We start from the raw sequence: 14,003 nt of genomic DNA, 5'->3' as shown, positions 1-14,003 counted from the left end.
ACGGCCAGGTCTTGGTAGATTTGCAGTGGTCTGATACTCCTTCCATTTCAAAATGATCGCTTGCACAGTGCTCCTTGGGATGTTTAAAGCTTGGGAAATCTTTTTGTATCCAAATCCGGCTTTAAACTTCTCCACAACAGTATTACGGACCTACCTGGTGTGTTCCTTGGTCTTCATGATGCTCTCTGCGCTTTCAACAGAACCCTGAGACTATCACAGAGCAGGTGCATTTATACAGAGACTTGATTACACACAGGTGGATTCTATTTATCACCAGCAGTCATTTAGGACAACATTGGATCATTCAGAGATCCTCGCTGAACTTCTGGAGTGAGTTTGCTGCACTGAAAGTAAAGGGGCCGAATAATTTTGCACGCACCACTTTTCAGTTTTTTATTTGCTAAAAAAGTTTAAAATATCCAATAGATTTTGTTCCACTTCACAATTGTGTCCCATTTGTTGGTGATTCTTCACAAAAAAATTAAATTTTATATCTTTATGTTTGAAGCCTGAAATGTGGCAAAAGGTTGAAAAGTTCAAGGGGGGCGAATACTTTCGCAAGGCACTGTATATATATATATATATATATATATATATTTAGTAGCTCAAACCCCTGAACCCTGCACTCTCTACTTAACTCTCTGTTGAACTCTGCATTCTGTACGTAGTGCAGCTCCCGAACCCTGCCCTCTGTACACATCACACCTCTGAACTCTGAGATAATATTACTTAAATTAAAAAACAGTAATAGTTAAATGCAGAGGCCTTTTATTTAATATGATAAAGAGCAGATACCTAATCTTAGATATAGAACCAACCCCTTGAGGACAACTATATTGCTGATGCGGCCCCCAAGGAATTTGAGTTTGACACCCCTGCTCTAGAAGCTGGAAATTACTACTACTCCAGCGATCTCTACTAGGTAGCGTCTGCCCTGCTGCATTGTGTACACAGGGTCCGGTGCTCAGTACGGGGACCATTCACAGAATGCTTAGCATTTTCTCAATCAATGCAATGCATTTGGTAATAGAACCAGATGGAGAGTGTAACGTCACTACCTTGCCTCATTGATTCAGAGAAGGCTTTACATCCCCTGAATAAACACAAAGTGATTTCGGAATGGCACCTGTGCCAAGCAGCCGACCTCCTGTGTTTACAATGCAGCACGGCAGAGGCTTGGTATGGGACCTGGAAGCAAGTGGACATCACTGGAGTAATGGTGTCTACTACAGAGAGCTCCAGCTTCCAGAGGGATCCCACACTATGGTATATACATAATTCCAATGGTAAAAGCTGAACCTATGTAACTGTATGGCAGGGATGTGCGGTGAGGTGGCTGGTGAGGCACTGGCTATCGCAATCGTGACTAAAGTGTTTCACAATTCTTTCTATCTCTGCTCTTCTGAAGCCATCAAAAGAAAGGAAGAGAAAAACTGAACAGTCTGCCAAGAATCAAAACATTCTTTATCAGTTGAGCTTAAGTATAAACATTGTAACAATTTGTCAATGGAATAGACTTTGTGTGTATGTGAAAAAAGTTTAACCGCTTAGGGCCGGTTCACACTGCAGGCGAGGCGAGGCGACTCCGACTTGCCTCGCCGCGACCTGCCGCGGCCTCAGCGGCGACTTGCAAATGACTTCTGTATAGAAGTCAATGCAAGTCGCCCCGAGGTCGCCCAAAAGTAGTACAGGAACCTTTTTTCTGAGTCGGAGCGACTCGAGTCGCTCCTCTCAGAACGGTTCCATTGTACAGAACGGGGGCGACTTGCGAGAGCGAGGCAAGGCGAGTCGTGTCGCCTCGCATCGCCCGCTGTGTGAACCGGCTCTTAAACACTAAACCTTTTTCTGCCATTTGTTGGTTTCAAGTTAAAATATATATTTATTTTTTTTGCTAGAAAATTACTTAGAACCCCCAAACATATTTTTTTTTAGTAGGCACCCTAGAGAATAAAATGGTGGTTGTTGCAATATTTTATGTCACACTGTATTTGCACAGCGGTCTTTCAAATGCAATTTTTTTTTTTAAAATGACATTAATGAATTAAAAAAAACAAAAAACGAACTAACCAGTAAAGTTAGCCCATTTTTTTGTATAACGTGAAAGATTTTACGTGTCGCAAGAATCGTGAGAGAATTGTGATCTTTTTATTCTAAGCAAATAAATCGTGATTCTCATTTTGGCCAGAATCGTGCAGCACTAGTTTCCATACAAGGAATGATTCGGTATCGGCACACTTATGTTTTTGTTCACATTTTACATTTTCTGCGTTCCCCAAAAAAACAAAAAAAAAAAACACATAAACACCATCAAATCTTCCTGATAAAATATTTTGAGGGCCTGCTGGGGCTTCCTTGAGGCTGGTTATTATCACCGCCATCAAAGAGAATTATTCAACACTAAAAGTATAGAATTCTGTATTCTCCGGCACGGCTGTCACTTCTTCCGTCCTGGGGCTTCCATCTAATGACACCGCGCCATGGCGTGCCGCTTCCTACAACAGCCGACCTCTAATCAACTTTCATATATTTACTACAAGTGACACCACTGACAGCCAAATCCTTTTTTTTTTTTTTTAATAGCAATAAAAAAATATTGGAGGCAATAAAAAGGAGAAGTGTGCTGGCACTGGGGACGCCATAACCAATCTGAAGACACCTTCTACATACACAGAGACTCCATCCACAACGTGTTATCACTGAGGTGGGGGGGGATGAGAAGCTTTATTTAGCCGAGTACCTGACATTTTTAAATCTCAATGCACAAGGCTTTATTTCATTATGTGACAGTTATTTTCAAATGTCATTGGGCCCAACTGAAAATAACTGCCACTTACTAGAAAGCACCTTGCACATTGCTCAGGTATAAGCGATACAATGCAAACAAAATGTCCACTTGATGCACGGGTAATTGTCGATAATGAAAGGGTAGTTGTATAATACTGCAAAGAGAGGCAAACACCTGAAATTTTGAGCTAGCTGCACACCCCGTAGCCATATTTGGAAAAACAAAAGAAAAATTCCCCATGGGGTTTTTAAGCAGCAATAGAAGGACCAATTACTCATTGAAAATTATTGGGTTTATTAACCAATATAACACTAGCTCCCCGGAGTACAGGGGCTAACACATTAACTACTGCCTGCCTGGCCTATTGCAAAATGAGGGCCAGGCGGGACAAACGTCTTTGTCCGGAATGCGCCCGGACACAGCTGATGACAGATAACTGTACCAGCCCAGTACCATGTGATCAAAGTGACCAATCTCAGCAGATCACATGACAGTTGTAAACAAAGGATGGCTTCATGCCATCCACTGTGTACAATTGTATTGCTAGCTGTGATTGGTCACTTTGAGCACATGGTGCAGACAGGATCAATCACAGCCCATCTGTACCATGTGATTAGCTGTGGCCAATCACAGCTAATCACAACAATACTCACTGAATGAATCAGTTTTATTCAGTAAAGAATGGTTGCTTATACCAATGAAATTCATTGGTATAAGCCATGGGTGCTCAAGCTGTGGCCCTCCAGCTATTGCAGAACTACAAGTCCCATGAGGCATTGCAAGGCTGACAGTTACAAGCATGACTTCCACAGGCAGAGGCATAATGGGACTTGTAGTTCTGCAACAGCTTGAGGGCAACAGGTTGAGTACCCATGAGCAATCATAATGTGTAAAAAAAAAAAAAAAATCCTGGTCACTTCCCCAGAGTAGTATAGTGTTACTATGGTAACATTATATTGCTCTGGTCAGTGTTTTAAAAATAATTGAAAGAAAATGAATAAATATAGATATGTGTGTGTGTACGGACTAGTGGCAATGTGTAAAAAAAAAAAGAATAATATTTTTTTAAAATATTTATTTTTTTCAATATTTTTATTATATATATATATATATATATATATATATATATAAAAAAATTTTTTTTACATACTGTCACTAGTCAGTGTTCCTGGTCACTGACAAGCAAATGATGTTAACCACTTAAGCCCCAGACCAATTTGCAGCCAAAGGACCAGGACCCTTTTTGCGATTCAGCACTGCGTCGCTTTAACTGACAATTGCGCGGTCGTGCGATGTGGCTCCCAAACAAAATTGGCGTCCTTTTTTTCACACAAATAGAGCTTTCTTTTGGTGGTATTTGATCACCTCTGCGGTTTTTATTTTTTGCGCTATAAACAAAAATAGAGCAACAATTAAAAAAAAAAATTCAATATTTTTAACTTTTTGCTATAATAAACATCCCCAAAAAATATTTAAAAAAAACATTTTTTTCCCTCAGTTTAGGCCGATACGTATTCTTCTACATATTTTTGGTTACAAAAAATCGCAATTAGCGATTATTGATCGGTTTGCGCAAAAGTTATAGCATTTACAAAATAGGGGATAGTTTTATAGCATTTTTATTAATTTTTTTTTTTTACTAATAATGGCGGCGATCAGCGATTTTTATTGTGACTGCGACATTATGGCAGACACATCGGACATTTTTTACACATTTCTGGGACCATTGTCATTTATACAGCAATCAGTGCTATTTAAATGCACTGATTCCTGTGTAAATGACACTGGCAGTGAAGGAGTTAACCACTAGGGGGCGGGGAGGGGTATGTGTGACGTGTGTGTGTGTGTTTTTTTACTGTTGGAGGGCGTGGCTTGGCATGTGACATCACTGATTGTCCTCCCCTATAAAAGGGAACAGACGATCGGTGACAGCCACAATAGGAAGCAAGGGGAGAGGTTTGTTTACACATACCTCTCCTCGTTCTTCAGCTCTGTGACCCAATCGCAGGACACCAGCGGTGAACGGGTCCATGGTTCCCGCGGCCACGGAGCTCAGGACCGGGTCACGAGCACGCCACCGGTAGCGCGCGAACGACCCAAGGCTGGGCACTTAAAGAGCCACATACAGGTACGTGATTGTACCCAGCCGTGCCATTCTGCCGACGTATATCGGCGTGAGGCGGTCCTTAATCGGTTAAAGCTGCCCCATTAATTGTTAAAAAAAAATCGCAATCTCGATTCATCCCCCCTCACAATCTTAATCCGGCATTTTCATGATTCCATTCATGTAACAAGTGCAGAGACGTTCTCTGCTCGCTCACAGCTGTCAAACCCCCCCAAAAAAAAGCAACCATCCAATGTTTATCAATATTGCTCAGTGCGGATATAAAAGGAAACATTGCAACATTTGGATCTTTTAGAGCAAAGGGGTGAACTTCGGTCTGTAAATAACGTAAGTTTAACCACTTATAGACTTAGGCCGCGTACACACGCGCGGACTGTTCGCCCAACCTTGTCCGCTGAACAGTGTTTGGGCGGACAGTCCGCTCGTGTGTGGGGCTTCAGCGGACAGTTTCAGCGGACAGTTGGCCGAACAAGGTCTTACGGAAATTCCGAAAAACTGTCCGCTGAAACCTTGTTTCAGCGGACTGTTCGCTCGTGTGTAGGCTTGTTCGGCCAACTAAGTCTCGCGCATGCTCAGAAAGGATTTCCACGTCGGAAGGTTGCATTGCAGTGTATAGGACGTCGTATTTTTCGTCCCGTCGTACGTGCCGTTCACGTCATCGCGCACGGTTTCAGCAAACTGTTCGTCCGTCGTGTGTGGCCATGTCCGTCCATGCTAAGTTTGAGCGGACTGTTCGCTCAAACTGTTGGACGGACAAAGTTGGGCCAACAGTCCGCGCGTGTGTACGCGGCCTTAGGCTCTGTTCTCAATTGAGCGATTCTGCCCGCAATTCGAAATAGTGGCAAATAGCGATCCTTGTCAATTCCAATGGCCCCCCCGACCGTAGCGTGATTCTGCTGCTATTTTCACCCGACGAATCATGGCAAAATCGCACAAACAGAATTGCAGGACCCCTGTCGCCCAAAGCAAGTACAATAACTTTTTTTGGGCGACAGGAGTACCGCAATTCTGTGTGCGTGATTGTAGCCTCCTCCCTAGGGGGATTCAGGCCGCGGTGGCCGTCTTGCCTCCCCGTGGGTGATGCAGGGTTAATAGCCTCGCACTAAGCGTGATAATGCCATAGGACTGCCCACAGACCGGAGCCCGAGGGCAGAGCTGGAGCCAAAAATTAGGTAATCCAGCCTATCCCCACACCTCTAGACGAAACCAATCATTTAACCCTTGCAGTGCGGGGGGGAGGGGGAGCCGCTACATTTTGTTTCATTCCCAGAGTTCAGGTTTAACTGAAAATAACCCACTTTTTTTTTGTAAAACACAAATACTAGAGCTGCACAATTCTGCCCAAAATGAGAATTTTTTTTGCTGAGAATAAAAAGATAAAATCTTTCACATTATACAAAAAAAAAAAAGGGGTGGGGGGCTAACGTTACTGGTTTTCTTTTTTTTTTCTCATTAAAGTCATTTTTTCCAAAAGAAAATTGCATTTGAAAGACCACTGCACAAATACAGTGTAACATAAAATATTGTAACAACCACCATTTTATTCTCTAGGGTGTCTACTAAAAAAAAAAAAAAAAAAAATATATATATATATATATATATATATATATATATATATATATATATATATATATAATGTTTGGGGTATTCTAAATAATTTTCTAGCAAAAAAAAAAAGATTTTATCTTGAAACCAACAAATGTCAGAAAAAAGGTTTAGTGTTTAAGCGGTTAAACTTTTTTCACTTACATGCAAAGTCTATTCCATTGACAAATTGTTACAATGTTTATACTTAAGTTCAACTGATAAAGAATGGTGTGATTTTGGGCAGACTGCCCAGTTTTTCTAGTCCTTTCTTTAAGGCTCCATTCACACAGGGGCAACACGACTTGTAGGCGACTTGAGTGAGGCAACTTGTACACGACTTGAGTTAAGATCACAGCGCGACTTGGGACGACTTCAACACGACTTGTGATGACTTCAACCTGACTTGGGACGACTTACAAGTCGCCCCAGGCCAGGCGACTTTTGCCGTGGCCAAGCAGAGAATGAGCTCAAGGGGGAACTCCACGCCAAATTTCTGCAAAAAAATTTGGCGTGGGTTCCCCCTCCGAGAGCATACCAGGCCCTTAGGTCTGGTATGGATTCCAAGGGGAACCCCCTACGCCGAAAAAACGGCGTGGGGGTCCCCCCCAGAGCCACACCAGACCCTTATCCGAGCACGCTACCCGGCCGGCCAGGAAAGGGGGTGGGGACGAGCGGGCGCCCCCCCCCTCCTGAGCCGTACCAGGCCGCGTTCCCTCAACATGGGGGGGTGCCTTGGGGGAGGGGGGGCGTGCGCCCCCCCACCCCAAAGCACCTTGTCCCCATGTTGATGAGGACAAGGGCCTCTTCCCGACAACCCTGGCCGTTGGTTGTCGGGGTCTGCGGGCGGGGGGCTTATCGGAATCCGCGAGCCCCCTTTAATAAGGGGGCCCCCGGATACCGGCCCCCCACCCTATGTGAATGAGTATGGGGTACAATGTACCCCTACCCATTCACCTGTGAAATAAAGTACAAAAAAAAACACAACACAGGGTTAAAATATTTTATTGCACAGCTCCGGGGGTCTTCCGTCTTCGGGGGTCTTCTCGCCGGACTCCTCCGCTATCTTCTTGTAGCTCTTTTGCTAGCGGAGGAGTCCGGCTTTCTTCCTCGCCGCCGGCCTCTTCTCCCGACTTCGGGGGTCTTGTCCCCCTCTTCGGTTCTTCTGCCGGGCCACCGCGCCTTCTTATAGCTCTTTTACAGGCGGTGGCCCGGTCTTCTGTCGCCGCCGCCGCCTTCCGTTCTTCTCCTTCTTCTTCTCCTGGAGATGTTGACTCGACGAGCTCTCCGGCCGGAATGCCAGGGACGCGCTCCGCTGCCACTTATATAGGGACAATGGGGCGGTGTCACATGGGTTGATGTCGCATGGGTTGGTCACATGGGTTGATGTCACATGGTGACCCCGCCCCCTTACCATGTGACATCAACCCATGTGACCAACCCATGTGACATCAACCCATGTGACACCGCCCCATTGTCCCTATATAAGTGGCAGCGGAGCGCGTCCCTGGCATTCCGGCCGGAGAGCTCGTCGAGTCAACATCTCCAGGAGAAGAAGAAGGAGAAGAACGGAAGGCGGCGGCGGCGACGGCGGCGACAGAAGACCGGGCCACCGCCTGTAAAAGAGCTATAAGAAGGCGCGGTGGCCCGGCAGAAGAACCGAAGAGGGGGACAAGACCCCCGAAGTCGGGAGAAGAGGCCGGCGGCGAGGAAGAAAGCCGGACTCCTCCGCTAGCAAAAGAGCTACAAGAAGATAGCGGAGGAGTCCGGCGAGAAGACCCCCGAAGACGGAAGACCCCCGGAGCTGTGCAATAAAATATTTTAACCCTGTGTTGTGTTTTTTTTTGTACTTTATTTCACAGGTGAATGGGTAGGGGTACATTGTACCCCATACTCATTCACATAGGGTGGGGGGCCGGTATCCGGGGGCCCCCTTATTAAAGGGGGCTCGCGGATTCCGATAAGCCCCCCGCCCGCAGACCCCGACAACCAACGGCCAGGGTTGTCGGGAAGAGGCCCTTGTCCTCATCAACATGGGGACAAGGTGCTTTGGGGTGGGGGGGCGCACGCCCCCCCCTCCCCCAAGGCACCCCCCCATGTTGAGGGCACGCGGCCTGGTACGGCTCAGGAGGGGGGGGGGCCGCCCGCTCGTCCCCACCCCCTTTCCTGGCCGGCCGGGTAGCGTGCTCGGATAAGGGTCTGGTGTGGATCTGGGGGGGACCCCCACGCCGTTTTTTCGGCGTAGGGGGTTCCCCTTGGAATCCATACCAGACCTAAGGGCCTGGTATGCTCTCGGAGGGGGAACCCACGCCAAATTTTTTGCAGAAATTTGGCGTGGAGTTCCCTCTTGAGAGCTGATAATTCTGTCAGAGTCGCCTCCGTATAGACGGAGATCCGACTTGGAGGCGATCTCCATTGAAATCAATGGGTACCGGTCGCCTACAAGTCGGATAGAAGTAGTACAGGAACCTTTTCTGAAGTCGGAGCGACTTCAGTAGTGTGCATTAAGACGGCTCTCATTCACTTACATTGCTTTTTAAATGTTGTCCGACCTGAGGCGACCTGAGGCGACTAGGGGCGACCTGAAGTCGGATCAGGAGTTGCCCCTGTGTGAATGGACTCTTAAAGGCTTCAGAAGATCAGAGAGAATTCTTTGCATAGAAAGAATTGTGAAACACTTTAGTCAAGATCGTGATAACGATTCTTGACGATTAATTGTGCAGCTCTATAGATAAAACACCTAGATAAGAAGCTTTAAAAAAATGACAGCTATTTTCAGTTGTGCCCAATCAGACTTGAAAATAACTGTCACATAATACAATAAAATATCCGCAGCCTTCTGTAAAGATTTGTGATTTCAGCCAACAGTGTATCATTAAACCAGCAAACAAAAGCATCCAATCAGAATCAATCTGGCAGCGATTGGAAATCAGATTGCTGACGGTGCTTTTGCTCAGATATACTGAATAAGCCTAAAAAAAGTACAACAAGAAAAAACAACTAATTTCCATGTAATCGCTAGAAATAACTGAATAATGTCATGTTCTATTCCAAATCCCAATCCCTGCATGGAATGGGGAAGGATGAAAGGTATATGGGATGAATGCAACAACAGCAAATAACTGAGCACATGAAAATTGAGGGGGGGGGGGGGGGGTAATTACTAAAACAGGAGCAGCCATGTTTAGCAACCAATCAGCTTCTGTCTTCAGCTTGTTCAGTTAAGCTTTGAAAATGAAAGCTGGAGGCTGATTGGCTGCCATGCACAGCAGCTACAGATTCTGTCTGCTCCCGTCTTAGCGAATGACAATATATACTGTAAATATACACAATATCAAATAGTAAAGGTTTATGATTCTGACAATATAAATAAAAAGATACATTGTGTACATTAATATAGACATGCAGAAGAGGAGCACATAGTGGAATCCTGTAGTAGAGGAGCATCTAGTAGAGGAGCACACAGTGTAGCGCCCTATGGAGAAGCACCTAGTAGTGTAGCACCCTCTAGAGGAGCACCTAGTAGTTTAGCACCCTCTAGGAGTACCTAGTAGTGTAGCACTCTCTATTAGTACCTAGTAGTGTAGCACCCTCTAGAAGTACCTAGTAGTGTAGCTCCCTCTAGGAGTACCTAGTAGTGTAGCACCCTGTAAAGGAGCTCCCAATAGTGGAGCACCCTGTAGAAAAGCACTTTTTGAAGGAGCACACGGTGTAGCACCCTGTGCAGGGGCACCCAGTAGAGGAACACACAGTGCAGAAACCCTGTAGAGGAGCACCCATTAAGGAATAACCTTGTAGAGGAGCACCTGGTAGTGTTACACCCTGTAGTGGGCCACCCAGTAGAGGAGCACACAGTGTAGCACCCTGTAGAGAGCAACCTCTAGTGCAGCACCCTGTACAGGAGGACGCAGTGAAGAATTCTGTAGAGGAGCACCCATAAAGGAAACACCTGTAGAGGAGCCCCCCCTAATGGAAGCACCTGTAGAGGAGTACCTGGTAGTGTAACACTGCACAGAGGAGTATCCCGTAGAAAAGCACCATGTAGTGGAGCATCCTGTAGAGGAGCACACAACCAAAAACTCTATAGAGAAGCACCCAGTGGTGGAGCACTCTGTAGTGGAGCACCCTGTCGAAAAGCCCCTTGTAGAGGAGCACCCATTAAGGAAGCAACTTGTAGTGTAGCACTCTGTAGAGGAGCACCTGGTAGTGTAGCACCCTGTGGAGGAGCACCTGGTAGTGTAACACCCTGTAGAGGAGAATCTAGTAGTGTAGCACCCTGCAGAGGAGCATCCTGTACAGGAGCACACAGTGAAGAAACCATGTAGAGAAGCACCTGGTAGAGAGCATCCTGTAGAGGAGAACCCATAAGAAAGCACCTTGTAGAAGAGCACCTGGTAGTGTAGCACCCTGTAGTGGAGCACCTCATAGAGGAACAACCTATAGTGTAGCACCACGTAGAGGAGCACTCTGTAGTGTAGCACTCCACAGAGGAGCACCCCGTAGAAGAGAATCCTGTAGAGGAGCACTCTGTAGAGGAGCAACCTGTAGTGGAACCCCTTGTAGTAGAGGAGACCCTGTAGTAGAGGAGCCCCCCTGTAGTAGAGGAGCCCCTTGTAGTAGTGGAGCCCCCCTGTAGTAGTGGAGCCCCCCTGTAGTAGTGGAGTCCCATGTAGTAGTGGAGTTCCCTGTAGTAATGGAGCCCCCTGTAGTAGAGGAGCCCCCAGTCCCCCTGTAGTAGAGGAGCACCCTGTAGTAGTGGAGCCCCCTGTAGTAGAGGAGCCCCCTGTAGTAGAGGAGTCCCCCCTGTAGTAGTGGAGCCTCCTGTAGTAGTGGAGTCCCCCCCTGTAGTAGTGGAGCCCGCCCCATAGTAGAGAAGCCCCCCTGTAGTAGAGGAGCCCCCTGTAGTAGATGAGCCCCCTGTAGTAGAAGAGCCCCCCTGTAGTAGAGGAGCCCCTGTAGTATACTGGAGCCCCCTGTAGTAGAGGAGCCCCCTGTGGTAGAGGAGCCCCCCCTGTAGTAGATGAGCCCCCTGTAGTAGAAGAGCCCCGCTTGTAGTAGAGGAGCCCCTCTGTAGTAGTGGAGCCCCCATAGTAGATAAGCCCCCTGTAGTAGAGGAGCCCCCCTGTAGTAGTGGAGCCCCCTTGTAGTAGAGGAGCCCCCCTGTAGTAGATGAGCCCCCTGTAGTAGAGGAGCCCCCCTGTAGTAGAGGAGCCCCCTGTAGTAGAGGAGCCCCCTGTAGTAGTGAAACCCCCTGTAGTAGAGGAGCCCCCCGTAGTAGAGAAGCCCCCCTGTAGTAGAGGAGCCCCCCTGTAGTAGATGAGCCCCCTGTAGTAGAAAAGCCCCCCCCCTGTAGTAGATGAGACCCCTGTAGTAGAAGAGCCACCCTGTAGTAATGGATCCCTGCTTGTAGTAGAGGAGCCCTGCTTGTATTAGAGGAGTCCCTCTGCAGTAGTGGAGCCCCCCTGCAGTAGTGGAGCCCCCCTGTAGCATAGTGGAGCCCCCTGTAGTATAGTGGAGCCCCCTGTAGTAGAGGAGCCCCCTGTGGTAGAGGAGCCCCCCTGTAGTAGATGAGCCCACTGTAGTAGATGAGCCCCCTGTAGTAGTGGAGCCCGGCTTGTAGTAGAGGAGCCCTGCTTGTAGTAGTGGAGCCCCCCCTGTAGTAGTGGAGCCCCCTGTAGTAGATGAGCCCCCCTGTAGTAGAGGAGCCCCCCTGTAGTAGATGAGCCCCCTGTAGTAGTGGAGCCCCCCTGTAGTAGAAGAGCCCCCCTGTAGTAGATGAGCCCCCTGTAGTAGAGGAGCCCCCTTGTAGTAGAGGAGCCCCCCGTAGTAAAGGAGCCCCCCTGTAGTAGTGGAGCCCCCTGTAGTATAGTGGAGCCCCCCTGTAGTAGTGGAGCCCCCCTGTAGTAGAGGAGCCCCCTTGAAGTAGAGGAGCCCCCGTAGCAGAGGAGCCCCCTGTAGTATAGTGGAGCCCCTTATAGTAGTGGAGCCCCCCTGTAGTAGAGGAGCCCCCTGTAGTATAGTGGAGCCCCCCTGTGGTAGAGGAGCCCCCCCCTGTAGTAGATGAGCCCCCGTAGCAGATGAGCCCCCGTAGTAGATGAGCCCCCTGTAGTAGAGGAGCCCCCTGTAGTAGAAGAGCCCCCTGTAGTATAGTGGAGCCCCCTGTAGTAGAGGAGCCCCCGTAGTAGAGGAGCCTCCCTGTAGTAGTGGAGCCCCCTGTAGTAGAGGAGCCCCCTGTAGTAGATGAGCCCCCTGTAGTAAAGGAGCCCCCCTGTAGTAGAGGAGCCCCCTGTAGTAGATGAGCCCCCTGTAGTAAAGGAGCCCCCCTGTAGTAGATGAGCCCCCCTGTAGTAGAGGAGCCCCCTGTAGTAGAGGAGCCCCCCTGTAGTAGTGGAGTGTACAATCCCCCCATAAATTACAACACGGAGTCCCCGGGAGGAGGTCGTACAGCAGTCGGTGATGGGGGGGGGGATCGGACGGATGCGGGGATGTCACTCACCGTGGCTCCGGGCCCCCAGGCCCCCGCGGGGATAGCAGGTGATCAGCAGGAGGCAGAGGACGGCGCCTGCAGGGAGACCCATCCTGGTGCTGGAGGCCTCCGCGGTGTGACGGATGAGGGGCCCCCGGGGCTCCCGATCACACAGGGCGCATTCCGCCCGCTCTGCTCTCCCCGGCCGCGATCAGCACCACGGACAGCGACTGTAGAGCCGAGCCGAGACTGCGCCCGCCGACCCCGCCCCTCCGCCTCACAGCCCCGCCCCCTCGCCTATCACCTGCCAGCAATGCTCGTCATAGAGACACGCCCATTAACCCTTTCCTGACCTGCTTCCTGTATGTAATAGGAAAGGTTATCACCCCGATCTGATTTATTATTCATTCCCGATGTTTAAAGGGCACATATATATATATATATATATATATATATATATATATATATATATATATATATATATATATATATATATATATATATATAAAAAAAGATATATCTAAAAAAATATATAACAATATATTTACTCATCGGCCGCTTCATTAGGTACATCTGTACTAACAGGTATATATATATCCCTTATGTACATCGTTTTTCATTATATATATATATATATATACACACAGGATACTTTATTAGGTACACCTGTTCAATTGCTTTGTAACACAAATTGCTAATCAGCCAATCACATGGCAGCAACTCAATGCATTTAGGCCGCAGACGTGGTGAAGACGACTTGCTGAAGTTCAAACCGAACATCAGAATGGGGCATAAATGGGATTTAAAGAGGAAGTAAACCCTGATGAGTTTACTTCCTCTTTCATTCCCTGCAAAGGTAAAGCATAATGGACTATTATGCATCGCATAGTAGCCCATTATGTGTCACTTACCTGACACAGGAGCCAGCGAAGTCACCGCTGTCCCCTGTAGTCTGCCGCATCCATCTTCTCGGTGGGGTCTCGCTGCTCCGCCGCTGTCATTCGGCGAAGCCGCGATGACGTCACTCCCGCGCATGCGCATGG

The 14,003-nt window shown here is 47.9% G+C and overlaps 1 protein-coding gene across 2 annotated transcripts in view; it reads right to left on the bottom strand.

The window, feature by feature from the left end:
• The window catches only part of PTPRN (protein tyrosine phosphatase receptor type N), a 169,968-nt gene extending 156,747 nt beyond the window's left edge, over positions 1–13,221 (bottom strand). For both annotated transcript variants that reach the window (XM_077447849.1, XM_077447850.1), the window contains exon 1: positions 12,991–13,221. In XM_077447849.1, coding sequence (XP_077303975.1) covers positions 12,991–13,072 — 82 coding nt within the window. In that variant the 5' untranslated portion in view covers positions 13,073–13,221. The remainder of the gene's footprint in view (positions 1–12,990) is intronic.
• Positions 13,222–14,003: the final 782 nt, after the last annotated feature.

The sequence above is a fragment of the Lithobates pipiens genome, unplaced genomic scaffold (genome assembly GCF_037356315.1).
Source record: "Lithobates pipiens isolate NorthernLeopardFrog02 unplaced genomic scaffold, aLitPip1_a1.2 Scaffold_22, whole genome shotgun sequence".
NCBI classification, from domain to species: Eukaryota; Metazoa; Chordata; class Amphibia; order Anura; family Ranidae; genus Lithobates; species Lithobates pipiens.
This window is presented reverse-complemented; position numbering and strand designations above follow the sequence as displayed.